General features: G+C 43.2%; 1 protein-coding gene across 5 annotated transcripts in view; it reads right to left on the bottom strand.

The window, feature by feature from the left end:
* Positions 1–16,919, bottom strand: part of LOC129837732 (triple functional domain protein-like) — a 138,158-nt gene that overhangs the window by 20,805 nt on the left and 100,434 nt on the right. For all 5 annotated transcript variants that reach the window (XM_055904130.1, XM_055904129.1, XM_055904126.1 and 2 more), the window contains 10 exons: positions 16,766–16,875; positions 16,421–16,490; positions 16,220–16,309; positions 15,652–15,744; positions 15,156–15,267; positions 13,125–13,315; positions 12,800–12,901; positions 10,375–10,514; positions 10,061–10,160; positions 7,493–7,748 (listed from right to left, as the gene is read on the bottom strand). In XM_055904130.1, the coding sequence (XP_055760105.1) occupies positions 7,493–7,748; positions 10,061–10,160; positions 10,375–10,514; positions 12,800–12,901; positions 13,125–13,315; positions 15,156–15,267; positions 15,652–15,744; positions 16,220–16,309; positions 16,421–16,490; positions 16,766–16,875 (1,264 nt within the window). The remainder of the gene's footprint in view (positions 1–7,492; positions 7,749–10,060; positions 10,161–10,374; positions 10,515–12,799; positions 12,902–13,124; positions 13,316–15,155; positions 15,268–15,651; positions 15,745–16,219; positions 16,310–16,420; positions 16,491–16,765; positions 16,876–16,919) is intronic.

Raw genomic sequence — 16,919 nt, 5'->3', positions numbered from 1 at the left:
GTATGAGACAGAATGGTGGTGAGGAGTAGGGCTGTCATGTCATTTTGGATGATGGTTATTGGCCAGACAAATGCCCGTGGTCACCATAATAACCGTTCCAATAGCAAAAAATAAATAATAATATATATTATTATTTATTTTTTAACAACTAAAATATTATCCTCTCCCCCGCTCCTGGCTGCATGTGCTGCCGTATAAATAGAACAGGCGTCCCCAATCAAGTCAATGATGGCATAATGGCTGGACTGGCAGCCATTGCAAATGTACAGGAAGTAAAAGCAGGAAGTGTCCCATTAATATGTACTGTGATTTGTTGATTCAACTCAACTGACATTACAAAAAATACATTCCATTGCATGAGCCACATCATGAATGAATATTCTACATTACCATGGAAATTATTGCATCACAATTAGGACTGTGGCGGTCACGAAATTCCATCAGCCGCTGATTGTCAAGGAAATAACTGCTGGTCCCACGGTAATTGACCGTTAATTAACCTAAACACATTTAGCATTTCCTGGCTTCCACACATAGCCTACAAGCCACTGATGCAGACTTTTGAAACATCTACATTTAATAAATCCATGTAATACAGCTTACACCATCACAATAAAACAATTATTTATTTTAGACAGGTCTAAAGAAACATGATGTGAAGAAAAGTACATTTCAGAGGAACAGAATAGCATACTCTGAGTTGTCCTTATGTTAGGTCCTGATCTGGCTATGCCATATGGTTGTGGGCTACATTAGTTTATTTAGCAGACAAGATTTGCTTAGATTTCAGTGGCAGTATTTTATAGTATGAAGAATACAATTGAACAAAGCTGAATAAAATAGAAAGGATATTTTCTCCAAACTATTTAAGGGAGTACGCACATATGGCTATTCAGTGTTGAGCGATTAACAAAGAAACAGGTACTCCTATATGTTTAATTTAGAGTTTATTACGTAACTTTAGTTGTGATATTTGATTTTTAATACATTCTTAGGCTATATAACGCTAATCTAATGATGATTTGAAAAAAGTTGCATTAAAAGGCATGAGCTCTGCTTTGTTTTTTGTGTGCAGGCTGTACACACTTCATCAGTCTCTCCTTCACAATTTGACAAGCACTTGATAATGACTCAAATTTCACGGCAGCATCCCCTTTGTGTGGCCGTAATGCCCCCTAAGAAAATACATGCCTTTTGTGGCCAGTGGCCATTGTGCCATTGGGCCGAATATAATAATTGTGATTCCCTTCTCCCTGCGTGCTGCGTGCTCTGAAGCACCTCTCACTCACATTGCTCTCCTTCACCTTATCGGGTCTTTTACACAACTGCGCGCATCCTTATCCAATTCCGAGGCGCATATTGAAGATATTGGAAGAACTGTCCACATTTACTTTGTCAGCCAACAAGATGATTAGGCCTAACAGACAGCAAAAGCAATGGCCTGTGTCAATCTACTATCCCCCATAGTACAAAAGTTGACCTATTCTATTTTTGGGGCGGCAGGTAGCCTAGTGGTTAGAGCGTTGGGCAAGTACCCGAAAGGTTGCTGGATAGGCTATGGGATAGGCCACATAAGGTGTGGGACTATGATTTGAAAAAGTCGCAAAAAAAAGGTATGCATTGTTTCTTGCCTTACGCTGGGCATCATTCACAAGTGATAATATTTAATTCACAAGTGATAGGCTCATATTGTCACCCATCAGGCTGTTCTTGATTTAGTCTTGTCTTTACATATACTAAATAATATGTGTGAAATTTGTTTTGATTTAGAATGCACCATTATCATGCACCTGTCTCGAAACGGGGTCAGGAAAAAAATACATGTCATCTATGCACTTAAATAGCAAATGGAGGACTTTTTTCCTGTGGTTCCTGTTGTTAAGAGAAGCATTGTGCTTAATATTAGGAAAGTTGAGAAGTAAATATATACTAGGCCTAGCCTATAGAATGCTGATGGAATCCTCCTCTTTTTAATAGAGGCCATCACTCTGTTTTCTCAGGCAATTGCATAGCCTATAGAAATGTTGCGCAACATGAGCTCATGGGCTTTCATTAAGTGTTTGATTAGATTTTCGATAAAATTTGCATTGAGTTCAGAGTGATTAGAGCTTGGAGAAGTCTATTTACTGTGAATAAAAAGGTACGTGGAATTTGACTGCCTTCATGATTCGTGACCGTCGGTGTGGCGGTAATATGGTCACCATAACAGCCCTAACCACAATACCAGGCAGCCATTGCGAGTGTACCCATGAGTTTGCCAGGGTTAGCGGTTCCAAGCACGTTTTATTCAATCTATTTCTACGTTAGCTATTTCTACATTTACTGCAAGAAGCAGCAAAGTTTCATCATGTTAATTGTTAATTGTCCATGTTATCGCGGAAACGGACTCAACCATAAGAATGCCTGGCAGTCCCATCTCTCTCCTGTGTTCGTTCCACAAAACCAAAAAACAGATTTTTTTAAAACAGTTAAGACCAATATTTTATTCTCACGACGGTCTTCATCCATAACCGTTGATTACATGGTTATACGATAATTGTGCCAGCCCTAGTGAGGAGACGTGTGGCACAGTCCAAGCCAATCAGAGAGTGGTGGCTCACTGTCCTCTGTCACAAATGGATTAAGATGTCTGGCCCACCTCCTGGGAAACCTACTAAGGCTCATCGGACATAGGACAGGAGGGCACACAGGCCAAGCCAGCTGTGTGATGGACTGTGATATGCAGTGGGTGATACTGTGTGTGTCTGTCTATTCTCCTCATGTCTACAATAACAAGAATATCACCAGAGGGGTGGATCATCCCAAAGCAAGGATCAATCAGCCGGCTAACATGAATACACATTCAAATGTAACTGTTGATCAGAAAGCTATGGGTTATTGATCATGTCAAGTTATTCATACCATTTCAATTTCACGTCAATCTTTCTCTATGAGCTATACGAACTATGGAGTTTTTAAAGATGATTCAGGAAAGTAAGCTGGCTAACTATTTGATCCTGGTGAATGGGTGAGGAGGAGGATAGGGTTTGGACAGCACTGGGGTGGGCGGGATGCGCCAGGAACAAACACAGTTACTACAGCCTTATAGACTGTTCGCTCCGTCAACAGGTAGTAACATGGCTGATTCAGTCAGTCAATCAGTCAGCCAGCCAGCCTGCATGCCTTCCTGCCGGTCTGTTTCTCTGTCTGTCTGGTTGTCTGTGTCTGTCCCACATGTGACTCAGAAGCTCTTAATCTAGTCCAAAGCGTGCCAGCTTTAATACGGTATTTCAATCATTTTTATGCACCCATATAATCCACGACATAACACCCATTCAATCAATATAATAGCCTACTGTACTTATCCCCCAGGCTCTCACATACAATACAGACGTTATTATTGATATGTGCTCTACAGTAGGCTGTGAAAAAAGGTATGCTGCAAAATAATGTAAACAATAATTAAATGTATGACTTGATTATACCAATGATCACAACAATAACAATCCATAACAAAGTTGGAGCCTGTTCTACACTGTTAATGGACTGGAACACTTAAAGGACGGGTTCTATATAGGTCCTATACAGTATCGTTACGTACCCAAATCCAGCAGCCAGAATTTGCAGTTTTCCGAGGGTCCCGCTTGAGAACTCATATGGTACAGAGGACTAACAGCAAAAATAGACCGTATTCCATTTGCCATGGCAACCTGCCCTGGTACTATTCAAGTTCTCACACCGTTTAAAATCCAATTCCTCAAAATAATTATATAAAACAGATAAAGAATCATGTAGTTTAAGAAAAAGCTATAGGAAGCAGCTGTATCCTCTAGCTCAGATGAGATCAGTCTGCTGTGTTTGTGGGATTGGATCTGCTCTCTTCTCTACTCTCCCAGAGAGTGGGCTGTTGTGCTATGAGGGCAAGCCTCCTCTGTCCCAAAGGAACATTTAGAATCAGATGGCACACTTTACCGTAAAACCCCTAGTAGAAGCTCCAGACCCTCAAACAGCATGGGCTCAGCTTCCACAAGCATTATGTACTGTAGCATCTTTAGTAGCAGTTTTACTTTTCAGCACAGTTGCAATGTCCTTATTTAAGCTAAGCTCAATACACTTACATTAGTTTTATTGCTGACAAAAACAATGCACAAAGAGAACTTTCAGCAGTGTGACTGATTGTAGCTGCTAAGGTGCCTCTCACACATTTGTACAGTCAGATCTCAATCTACCCTGCAGTGCATACAGGGCTGGAGGAGTAAAACAGACAGCCCACACAAACTCTCCCTGTTCAACTGTGTTTTCTCATCAGGATCTCTGGGCACTAACCACAGAGCCTGTTTCCTGTAAGAACCAAACACACACACATACATGTGTGTAACGTGCACAACATAAGCACGTGGAACATACACACACACACCAAAAAAGCTAAGGCCTCCCTGGTACCTTTGAGAAGGTAACCGTTTAAAGCTGAATCAGCAACTGAAGGGAGGTGTTGCTACTGTCTCTTAAGCACATTTCAGAAATATGCTGAACTTATTGATGATACAGTAGGGGTAGCAGTCCCCCTACTGTACACTTCGGTCCACACTGATCTAGCTGGGGTTGAGTTGACTATGACTATCATAGTGGCATTTCCTTAGTCCAGGGATCCTCAACTACATTCTGCCGCGTGCCAATGTTTTCTTGGGCGGATGGTCGGGGGGCCGGAGCGTAATAAAACATATATATATTTGCAAGAAGCCTAAACAGAAATAATATTTGACAAAAATACTAAACATAATTTCAAACCTGGATTACATTTGGGAACATTGTCCTGCGTAGGGTGCCGTCTTTCAGATGGGATGTTAAAAAGGTGTCCTGACCGTGTTTCATGGCTAAATTCCCAACCTTATTATTATTTGTATACGATCACAAAATCTCTCTATTATGCGTGGGAATACTTGGGAACAGATTTCCAAAATCTTGGAGCTGATTTTCAGGTGTTTTTACAGTCTTTTATGTCCAACAATGATAATTATATGTATATAAATATACATATCGCTTTTTTTTACTCAGAAAACTTGGGGGGCCAAATAAAACCATCCGCGGGCAGACAGTTGGGGAACTCTGTCCTAGTCCATGGTCCTAAAGTTGGAAAATACAAAAATAGCCAAAAAGCAGTAACTTAGTCTAATTCAGTTTACACACTTAATTGCAAGAACATCACAGGAGTCACATCAACAGCATTTTCTGAGAACTTGTAGGGTTTACACAAGCTATGACATCTACTAACTCACCACAGGCAACCAGCCAGCAATGGCTTTGTTCTAAGTCCAAGGGATGGGGAATGCAATGAGGAAAAACAAGGAATGAATAGTCTTCCTGTGAGTTAGTGAGACACATCCATCCATCCCCTTCTATACCTCCCAGACATTTAACAGGGCAAACCTCCTGCTCACAGCATGCACTTATTCTGGCCCAGCCATGCATCTGGGTGACAGCACCAGTCAGGAGTAGGAAGAGGAGAGTTCCCAGATCTTCACCCAAACCCCTAACCCGTCCACTGCCCTGAGAAAAAAGCCTAGGCCTACATGCTCTGCTTCAAAGACAAAGCACCACAAAGACAAGGGGAGCACCAAGGACAGGTTCATCCTCCTAGTTCTAAAGGAACCCTGCTGAGGGGAGTCTTTAGCAGTTTGTAGTTTTATCAGTCTGCATAACAAATCACTGGCCACTACAGGGCATAGAACAATTGTGGCGCTGCGTTGGTATGAGAACGGACCATCTAAGAAGTTCTGATGCTCCGAAAGGCGCTCAGGAAAAACATGGGAAAAAAGCACACATGAAACTTGAAGGTAGCAGAATAGTAAAGAACTGAATGGGAAATCCTTAAGTTTGTTATTAGTTAGAGAAAACCATCCAAGTGTGTAACATGCATCAAACACTACCTGGTTTAAGCCATTATAAATACAGGATTCCCCACTCCCCTATAAAATGATGAAGAGCCTAATGTTTAGGAAACCTATCGGCATGGATTTTTAACATTTAACTAGGCAAGTCAGTTAAGAAGAAATTCTTATTTATAATGACGGCCTACCGGAGAACAGTGGGTTAACTGCCTTGTTCAGGCGCAGAACGACAGATTTGGACTTTGTCAGCGAGGAGATTCGATCCAGCAACCTTTTAGTTGCAGGCCCAACACTCTAACCACTAGGCTACCTGCCACCCCAGGTAGTCTTGTGCCGCACCATGAAAACCACCAGTATACAGTACACAAACATCACCTCTATCTTATTACAGACAGGACAGGAGGAGGGCGGGCCGTCTGACAGGAACAAAGCTTTACTGAGTGACTCAGTCAAGACAGAACAGAAGCTCCAAGTGCCACCCAGGTTTCTTTGATCTCATCCCCTGGGGTCTGGAATGGGGTCAGGTCATGGAGCTCAAAAACTACTTCTCCTTTGAAGAAAGAAAAACCACACGGTAGCAAAACGTTTTGTAACAGAAATGAAAAAAATGAACAAAAATGCATGTGTTTTATATTGGACAAGTTCAGGTAGTCTCTATCTGTTTCAGTCAGTTTACTTCCGTTTGATGCCTGACGAATATGAACCATGAGAGACAGGCCATGTATGCATGTATGAATTCCCAGAGTTAGTCATGTCTATATGAGTTCCCACAGAATAATGTAGATGGTAATCAATATGTTTTCCACAGCAGCACGTGAGTCATCAACAGCTCTCTACAGACTGTAAACCAGGGAGCACCTGGAATCCTTCACTGGTTGCAAGTACACACTCGCCCACTAGAAACCCCCTGGGACCAAGGTGCAGACGGTGCCTGTGTGTGTGTGTGTGTATGTATACGTGTGTGTATATGGGTGTTTTCCAGACCTTAACGGTAGATTGACACCAGACATTTTTTATTTTTTTTTTACCCCCTTTTTCTCCCCAATTTCGTGGTATTCAATTGGTAGTAGTTTCTGTCTTGTCTCATCACTGCAACTCCCGTACGGACTCGGGAGAGGCGAAGGTCGCATGGTCCTCCGAAACACAACCCAACTAAGCCGCACTGCTTCTTGAGACAACGCACATCCAACCCGGAGGCCAGCCGCACCAATGTGTCGGAGGAAACACCGTACACCTGGCGACCTGGTCAGCGTGCACTGCACCCGGCCCGCCACAGGAGTCACTAGTGCGCAATGAGACAAGGATATCCCTGCCGGCCAAAACCTCCCTAAACCGGACGACGCTGTTGTGCGCCGCCCCATGAGCTTCCTGGTCGCGGCCGGCTGCGGCAGAGCCTGGGCTTGAACCCAGTGCCTTAGAGCACTGTGCCATCCGGGAGGCCTCAGACATTCTTTTTTACTTTTGCTGAACATATCATTTGATCTCCATATGATCCATATGATGTGTGCATGTCATCTTTTCCTTTACTGCATTCCAGGTGCCTCACAACAGCAAGGCTGACAGTGTGTCTGTGTATCTGTGTCTGTGTGTGTTCCAGCCTTCTCAGTCCCAACATCAAGGCCTACCTTTGTGGTGGTGGTTGAAGAGTCCTTCCATCTCCATACTGGAGCGTGAGTGAGCGATGCAGAGCATGGCACAGGGTACTATGCCCTCCTGGGCAGGGGAGCGGTCCGTGGTCCTCACCAGGCACCAGTCTGGCTTGTCATGGAGCCTCTCCAGCACCTCTACCGTCTGACCCCTCCGTACAGTCAGCTCAGAGCTGCTGCCATTACTAGCCACAAAGTCATGGATGACCACAGTCAGCTCACAGCCACCAGAGAGCTGAAGAGAGGGAGGGATGGAGAGGGAGAGAGAGAGGGAGGGATGGAGAGGGCGAGAGAGAGGGAGGGATGGAGGGTGAGAGAGAGGGAGGGATGGAGAGGGAGAGGGAGGGATGAGAGGGAGCGAGGGAGAGAGAGTATGTCAGATTGACTATAAACATTACATGACATAAAGGAATAGTTTGAGGTTATGAAGAAACAGCCTGAATGTATTGATGTTTAGGAGCAGTAACATAATGAGGGTGTGAAATATAACTACATGTCATTAAATGGTGAGATTCTCAGGATGTACTAATCAGCAAAGCAAGTCTATTATTAGCATGTCAAAAACTGAGTTCTTATATGGGTTTGGAGGTCCCCAAGTCCCCCTGAGAACTGCTGATTTACCAGTCATTCCGTTTCCCCAGAACCAGTCTCATTCACAAGGCTAGACTAAGATCTTATTCTGATGGCCATCAGAGCAGACGCTCAGCACAGTGCAGGCTCCAAACCAACCACATACTGTAGCTACTGTAGCTCAACTGTACTGGGTTGTACTGAAAACATGTCGTTCTGGTGAGTCACTAGACTCACATTCAGATGCCTCAACATGACTCAAGAAACGCTCTGGCATTCTAAAGCAGTAGATACAGGGGAAAAACATGTCCATTAAACTGCCATATATACCATTCAAATATATATCGACGATGATGGGCACATCAGGGACGTTTCAAACAGGGAAATCAGTTACAGGAGAATGACGATCACCCTCGGCAGTTCCACACTGACAACACATTCTTCAAATGACTATCAAATCAAACCAATTACAGACTCCAACCAACATCCAACCGACATGGCCAGTTAGTAACTGCTAGAGATCCATACATACCCATTGGTAGTGAGGCAAAGCCAGCGAGTTCAAAAGCTGAGCCAGCGGACCTGAGTTTTTATTGTTCTCCATGATTCTGTCCTCTGTCCTCTTCTCCTTCATACTCTGATGCTCCTGATGCTGAATCTAATCCTTTGACGCGACACAAGGTTAACTTAACACTGAACCACACTGACCTGAGGTAACACGCAGGCCCACCTACTCTCATATCCCTCTGCTCAATGGCCCTACGATGGTATCTAGGTACTATATACCAGAGCCAAAGCACTCCCTTCCTTGTCTACTGTACCAGCTGTGCCTTCTCCAAGGAGAGGCTGGAGATATGACACTGACACAGAGAGTGGTACAGCTAGTGGGAGGCTGACACACTCGTTGACGCGTCGCCGACACACAACTCCGCTCTGTCATTGCCTCTCACAGATCTCACAACACCAGGCGAAGAGGCAGAGAGCGGGAGAAAGAAAGACAGAGAGAGAGGCAGAGAAAGAGAGGGAGAGAAAGTAAAAAAAGAGAGCGAGAAAGAGAGAGTTGACTGTGAGTGATTGTTCCCTGCATTAAAGGAACCACGGCCCATTAGTGTACATGAGAAGACACATGGAATCTCCCTCCTCACCTCTCCGTGACCTTGACTGACCCTCTCTGTGTTGTTTTCTGTACCCTGACAGAACCAGAGCTACACTGTGTCAGGAAGGACACATACAGAAAGGGACATACTGCGCATGTCTTCCAAATGTCACCATATTCATTTAGCTGAGTATTATTTTTGTCTAGTAGTTCCCTATAAAGGGAATAGGGTAGCATTTGGGACTGAACCCACTGTGGCTAAGTCAATTTGAACCTAATTCCTTGATTTAGGAGCATAGCTGCATAGAGCAGAATAACTGCAAGTCCAGCTTTGGCAGGGAAACATGGTCCCTAAAGAGGCGGAGTGTTTGTGTGAGAGAATATAGCTCTGACTGTGAGTAGGAGTGGTATCCTTCTGTGCTGTTATTGCCTGATAAAATCCCACTGTTCCTTCCTGAAGAAGAGCCATGTTTCTCATGTTCATCTCTGAGATGGAAAGGACAAGTCTAACGAAAGTTTGGTTTTCAGACAGTCCCTTATCAGGCAACAGGTTCACAGGAAGCCAGTCCAAATTAAAATGATGCTTTGAAATATAAAATTCTAATTGACTTGTCTGGTTGCAGTCTCTCCTAAAAAATTACAGGATTTAGAGGCTACAGTTTGAAATGCTGTTCAAAAGACATCTCTAGAGTCTAACATGTCAAATGATACTGTGAAGACCTCCGCTGTTCCACAACAGAGCCCTAAACTGCAGGGATTGTAAAAGCAGACCATTGTCTTACATCAGACAGAAGACTGAAGTGAAGACTCCGGAGTTGGCAACGTGTCGTATTTGAATGGCGTAGCTGTAGGAAGGCAATGCGCAGCATATGATGACTCACCTTGTCGCTGTCCAGTGTGTTCTGAGAGGTACGGGAGGCGATAGAGATGGTGTCTGGCTGACTGCTGGCATCACCCTGGCTGTCCAGGTCCTCTCCATGACTACAGAGGAAGAAGACGTCCATCAAGATAGGGCGGGGCAGCTCTCACAATCATATACTGTTGGGGCACTTTAATGTTAGGTTGTGCTGCGGAATTGACGGAACAATAACTGTAATGTATAAAACCAATGTCCAATGCAGTCGGTCTTGTATGGTCCGTAAGAAAGCCTGTGAGAAGTGCTGAGGTTGGTACAAGGTGGAGCGCTGTACTGTACCTTCTGCCCTTGTGTTTGACTGTGGTGGCCTTGGGGATGTGAATAGGCTCCTTCAGGGCTCCTCTCAGGTGGATGGTACGCTCCTGGATCACCTCCCGGATGTGTTTGATCCAGTCCTGCTTGTTCTCTATGCTGGACGCCTGAGGAGACAGACGGACGGACGGTCAAGAAAGATCTCAGTCCACACATTCCCAATATTTTGACTGTATCTATGATGCAACACTAACTGTATGTTCTGAGCTGTGTTAATACAGTCAACCCTGATGCCTTCATTGATAGAAATTATCCAAATGCTTACTATTTTTACCAGAGTACATGGACAGAACACACAAAGGACATTCCGCCATGTTCCTTTCATTCAGTAAGGACCTTTCAATCGATTACAGTATGTTTCACAATTGAGGAATTCTCATGCTGGCATCTTAACTTCAGTCATTTCCGAGGAGCCATTTAAAGGGCCCTTCAGTGCTGTGTGAATGTTGTGAATGCGTGGACACATAATTAGCATATGACTCACTCATGTCTTCATTGGAACTATGCAACAATAATCAAGAGTGTGCTGCTGTTATATAACGGACAGATTAAGATGGTCAATCTGCCATTATATAATGTGTAAAATACTTACACTACCGTTCAAAGGTTTGGGGTCACGTAGAAATGTAATTGTTTTTGAAAGAAAATAATTTTTGGGCCCATTAAAATAACATAAAATTTATCAGAAATACAGTGTAGACATTGTTAATGTTGTAAATGATTATTATAGCTGGAAACTGGTGATTTTTTATGGAATATCTACATAGGTGTACAGAGGCCCATTATCAGCAACCATCACTCCTGTGTTCCAATGGCACGTTGTGTTAGCTAATCCAAGTTTATCATTTTAAAAGGCTAATTGATCATTAGAAAATCCTTTTGCAATTATGTAGCACAGCTGAAAACTGTTGTGGTGATTAAAGAAGCAATAAAACTGGCCTTCTTTAGACTAGTTGAGTATCTGGAGCATCAGCATTTGTGGGTTCAATTACAGGCTCAAAATGGCCAGAAACAAACAACTTTCTTCTGAAACTCGTGGGTCTATTCTTGTTCTGAGAAAGGAAGGCTATTCCATGCGAGAAATTGCCAAGAAACTGAAGATCTCGTACAATGCTGTGTACTACTCCCTTCACAGAACAACGCAAACTGGCTCTAACCAGAATAGAAAGAGGAGTGGGAGGCCCCGGTGCACAACTGAGCAAGAGGATAGTACGTTAGAGTGTCTAGATTGAGAAACTCATGCCTCACAACTCCTCAACTGGCAGCTTCATTAAATAGTACCTGCAAAACACCAGTTTCAACATCAACAGTGAAGAGGCAACTCCGGGATGCTGGCCTTCTAGGCAGAGTTCCTCTGTCCAGTGTCTGTGTTCTTTTGCCCATCTTAATATTTTATCTTTATTGGCCAGTCTGAGATATGGCTTTTTCTTTGCAACTCTCCCTAGAAGGCCACCATCCCGGAGTCGCCTCGTCACTGTTGACATTAAGACTGGTGTTTTGTGGGTACTATTTAATGAAGCTGCCAGTTGAGGACTTGTGAGGCGTCTGTTTCTCAAACTAGACACTCTAAGGTACTTGTCCTCTTGCTCAGTTGTGCACCGGGGCCTTTCAGAAGAAAGTTCTTTGTTTCCTGCCATTTTGAGCCTGTAATCAAACCCACAAATGCTGATGCTCCAGGTACTCAACTATTCGAAATAAGGCCAGTTTTATTGCTTCTTTAATCAGGACAACAGTTTTCAGCTGTGGTAACAAAATTGCAAAAGGATTTTCTAATGATCAATTAGCCTTTTAAAATTATAAAAATGGATTAGCCAACACAACGTGCCATTGGAATACATTAATGATGGTTGCTGATAATGGGAATCTGTACGCCTATGTAGATATTCCATTAAAAATCAGCCGTTTCCAGCTACAATAGTCATTTACATCATCAACAATGTCTACACTGTATTTCTGATCAATTTGATGTTATTTTAATGGGCAAAAAATGTGCTTTTCTTTAAAAAACAAGGACATTTAAAAAAAAAAGTGACCCCAAACTTTTGAACGGTAGTGTACATAGCATGTGTGTGTATGTATGTGTGTGTGTGTATATGTGTGTGTGTGTGTGTGTGTGCCATGACTCACAATGCATCAACACACAGATATGTCTCTAAGTGCATGAACTGTTATGCAAATCTTCAAACTCGAACACATAATGTAGGCCTGGTAAAGCACACTCAAAGAAGTACGTTTTGGGCGGAATTGTAGAGGGTTGAACTTAAATCTTTAAAACTCACAGTAACACCCACTTAAGGAAATACGTTTTGGGCAAAAGTGGGAGTAAATATATACATATTCATTGCGCTTGATTGTTTGCTGGGTTACTGTTAAGTCATAATGTACCAGTTACCTTGAGCACCATCTTGTTGTCTGAGCTGGGGGTCCTCCCAACCCAGAGAGCAAACTTACACGGATCCCCCTCCACGTGTTCTGTGACACCCAGCTCTGAAGTCTTGGAGCAGAGACAACACAAAAACAGAGTTAGAGAAAGAACAGGAGAAAAAGAGAGTAAATATAGGGTTGATAAAAAAGTATTGACTTGAGATCCGCGCAGGCAACTATTTTCCGTAAATCCTTCATTGATGTGAATGGGAGACTTTAATTTAAGTTAAGCATGCTGATCTCAAGTCTGAGTTCCAGCCATTGTGATGAGAGAGTGGACAGGTTGTGCTTACAAAGAGCTTGCTCTTGTAGAGGTACTTGTTGCGTCCGTTAGAGTCCTTGACCTCCTTGCTGAAGACCAGGGACATCTCAAATAGGAAGAGGTGGCGCTCACGTCCCTTACGGATCAGAGTCTTGGGATCCCACACCTGGAAGGACTCCTGCAGGATCAGCTCTCCTTGTGAGTCAATATTCCCATCGAACCCTGGAGGGGGAAAGAGGAGGAGGAAGAGGGGACTGTCAAGTCACTTGATTCAAATAATAATTTCTAAACCTACAATTGAAGTCGGAAGTTTACATACACTTAGGTTGGAGTAATTAAAACTAGTTTTTCAACCCCTCCACAAATTTATTGTTAACAAACTATAGTTTTGGCAAGTCGGTTAGGACATCTACTTTGTGCAAGACACAATAACTTTTTCCAACAATTGTTTAGACAGATTATTTCACTTATAATTCACTGTATCACAATTCCGGTGGGTCAGAGGTTTACATACACTAAGTTGACTGTGCCTTTAAACAGCTTGGAAAATTCCAGAAAATGATGTCATGGCTTTAGAAGCTTCTGATAGGCTAATTGACATCATTTGAGTCAATTTGAGGTGTACCTGTGGATGTATTTCAAGTTCTACCTTCAAACTCAGTGCCTCTTTGCTTGACAAAATAAATCAGCCAAGACATCAGAAAAAAAATTGTAGACCTCCACAAGTCTGGTTCATCCTTGGGAGCAATTTACAAATGCCTGAAGGTACCACGTTCATCTGTACAAACAATAGTACGCAAGTATAAACACCATGGGACCACGCAGCCGTCATACTGCTCAGGAAGGAGATGCGTTCAATCTCCTAGAGATGAACGTACTTTGGTGCGAAAAGTGCAAATCAATCCTAGAACAACAGCAAAGGACCTTGTGAAGATGCTGGAGGGAACAGGTACAAAAGTATCTATATCTACAGTAAAACGAGTCCTATATCGACATAACCTGAAAGGCCGCTCAGCAAGGAAGAAGCCACTGCTCCAAAACTGCAATAAAAAAGCCAGACTACGGTTTGCAACTGCACATGGGGAAAAAGATTGTACTTTTTGGAGAAATGTCCTCTGGTCTGATGAAACAAAAATAGAACTGTTTGGCCATAATGACCATCATTATGTTTGGAGGAAAAAGGGGGAAGCTTGCAAGCCGAAGAACACCATCCCAACCTTGAAGCACGGGAGTGGCAGCATCATGTTGTGGGAGTGCTTTCCTGCAGGAGGGACTGGTGCACTTCACAAAATAGATGACATCATGAGGAAAGAAAATGATGTGGATATATTGAAGCAACATCACAAGACATCAGTCAGGAAGTTAAACCTTGGTCGCAAATGGGTCTTCCAAATGGACAATGACCCCAAGCATATTTCCAAAGTTGTGGCAAAATGGCTTAAGGACAACAAAGTCAAGGTATTGGAGTGGCCATCACAAAGCCCTGACCTAAATCCTATAGAAAATGTGTGGGCAGAACTGAAAAAGCGCATGCGAGCAAGGAGGCCTACAAACCTGACTCAGTTACACCAGCTCTGTCAGGAGAAATGGGCCAAAATTCACCCAACTTATTGTGGGAAGCTTGTGGAAGGCTACCTGAAACGTTTGACCCAATTAAACAATTTAAAGGCAATGCTACCAAATACTAATTAAGTGTATGTAAACCTCTGACCCACTGGGAATGTGATGAAAGAAATAAAAGCTGAAATAAATAATTCTCTCTACTATTATTCTGACATTTCACATTCTTAAAATAAAGTGGTGATCCTAACTGACCTAAGACAGGGAATTATTACTTGGATTAAATGTCAGGAATTGTGAAAAACTGAGTTTAAATGTATTTGGCTAAGGTGTATGTAAACTTCCAACTTCAACTGTATATTCCATGAAAGCTTCCTGTGAGTTAGTCCAGCCCTGCTCCACTAGGAGCTAAAAGGAATGTCCAATAAGTCAAGGCCTAGTCCTCCTACCACAAATAAAAGGGGAAAAACCCTTAGTTAGTTCTAAGTATATTTGCTCCTACCGTCCATCATGCTGAGGTGCATGGCGTCGTTGGCTCTCTTGGGGACACTGAGCATCACCTCCAGACCATCCTTGATCTCCCCCTTCCCCTCCTCACAGCAGGTCAGCAGCTCCTGAAGAGGAAACGCAAACACACACACACACACACACACACACACACACACACACACACACACACACACACACACACACACACACACACACACACACACACAGAAAAACAAACACAAATCTTCAGTTGCATTTCACAAACCTCAAAGTCCAACAAAAGATAAAGGCTGTAATGGATTGTGTTCCATGCAAGATGCAGTTAGCTTCCAACACTGTAGCTTTGTTGACAACTAGCGATGTGATGTACAATAAACACGATCATTGTACAAGCTAGACTACAGAGGGTGAGAGAACAGAGGGCGCACCAGAACCTCCTCTGCTGTATGCTACATAATTATTACACAGAGTCGTCTAGCGACTGTTTCTATTTGGCCAGTGTACAGTACCTTGAGAAGCAGCTGATACTTGGTTATTCTCTGGACAGGCTTGATGAGGTATGAGGATATGGAGTTGGCCAGCCGGTGCCTCTGTTGAATTTCCTGGAAACCAAAAGACAGAGACGTCTTAAAGGGCACAGAGACGCCGAAGCAGCAGTCGCCAGTGTAATCCTGCTCCTAGACCTAGACAGACAGCACTGATGGAGAATGGAGATACCTCTCTCCTCAGAACTGGAGGTCACTGACAGCAACCTAAGGTCAATCTTCTGTGAGTAGGCTTCATCTACCCCTCTTCCTCCCTCCTCTACTACCACTACAACTCCTGTTAAGATCAACCTCACTGCCAAACACCCAGAAATCACCCGGATAAGCCAGATTTGGAGGCTACCGTCATAACTGATATACCGGCATAATATTGCTTCCTTGTATTTATTCAAAAACTATTAGCATAAACAGTACTTCAAATGATATGATTCAAAAGACCACATAATAAGACCTTGCAGAATTTGATTAGTGGTTCAACATTTGACGTATTAAGTATTATAGCATGCCTAAGTTGGTACTCATCTACACGTACATCAAAATAGGGCCCTGCATGCTCCAGAATGAGCTGGGTAGAGTCTGGTTTGTTCTTGCAGTAGTTCACATACATCTGGAACTTATCTGCCTACAAAATGGACACACAAATGTTAAGAGACACAATATTCCCGCAACATCTCAGCCATGTCAACCTATGTCAGTGTTGTAAGCTGGCTTGTCCAGACAGTGAGACACTCACCCAGGTGACAAAGCAATGACCCACGTCCTCAGGTAGCTGTTCGTATTTCTCCAACTCCTTCAGGAAGATGCTGTACAGAAAGAGAGAGAGAGAGTTTCTGAGGAAATCTAAAATCCGGATCGTATTCACTACGAACCGAACAGAACTAAACGGGGCAAAACGAGGAGGGACTACCTGAACTTGTCCAATAAGAAACACTTGTTTTCATTATTATTTATGGTGTGTACTAATAAATAGGACCCAGGTTGAGTTACTATAGACCGGTCTTAGGTTGATTGAGCCACTCCAGTGCATCTAGAAGGCAATGGGAGTCCGGTTTGGGTAACTCCAGTACAGAACACTAACTTGTGGTGGAACTCGTAGAGGTCCAACATGTTGCCAAAGATGATGTGCTCTTTGTTGACGATGCCTGGAGGGATCTCCTCAACACCGCTGGTCATCTCCCACAAGTAGGTCTAGAAACCACACAGAGAACAACACAATGTCTTTACCTGGTTGT

Source organism: Salvelinus fontinalis, chromosome 38, assembly GCF_029448725.1.
Source record: "Salvelinus fontinalis isolate EN_2023a chromosome 38, ASM2944872v1, whole genome shotgun sequence".
NCBI lineage: Eukaryota > Metazoa > Chordata > Actinopteri > Salmoniformes > Salmonidae > Salvelinus > Salvelinus fontinalis.
The sequence above is the reverse complement of the archived record's forward strand: the minus strand, read 5'-3'. Positions and strand labels throughout refer to the sequence as shown.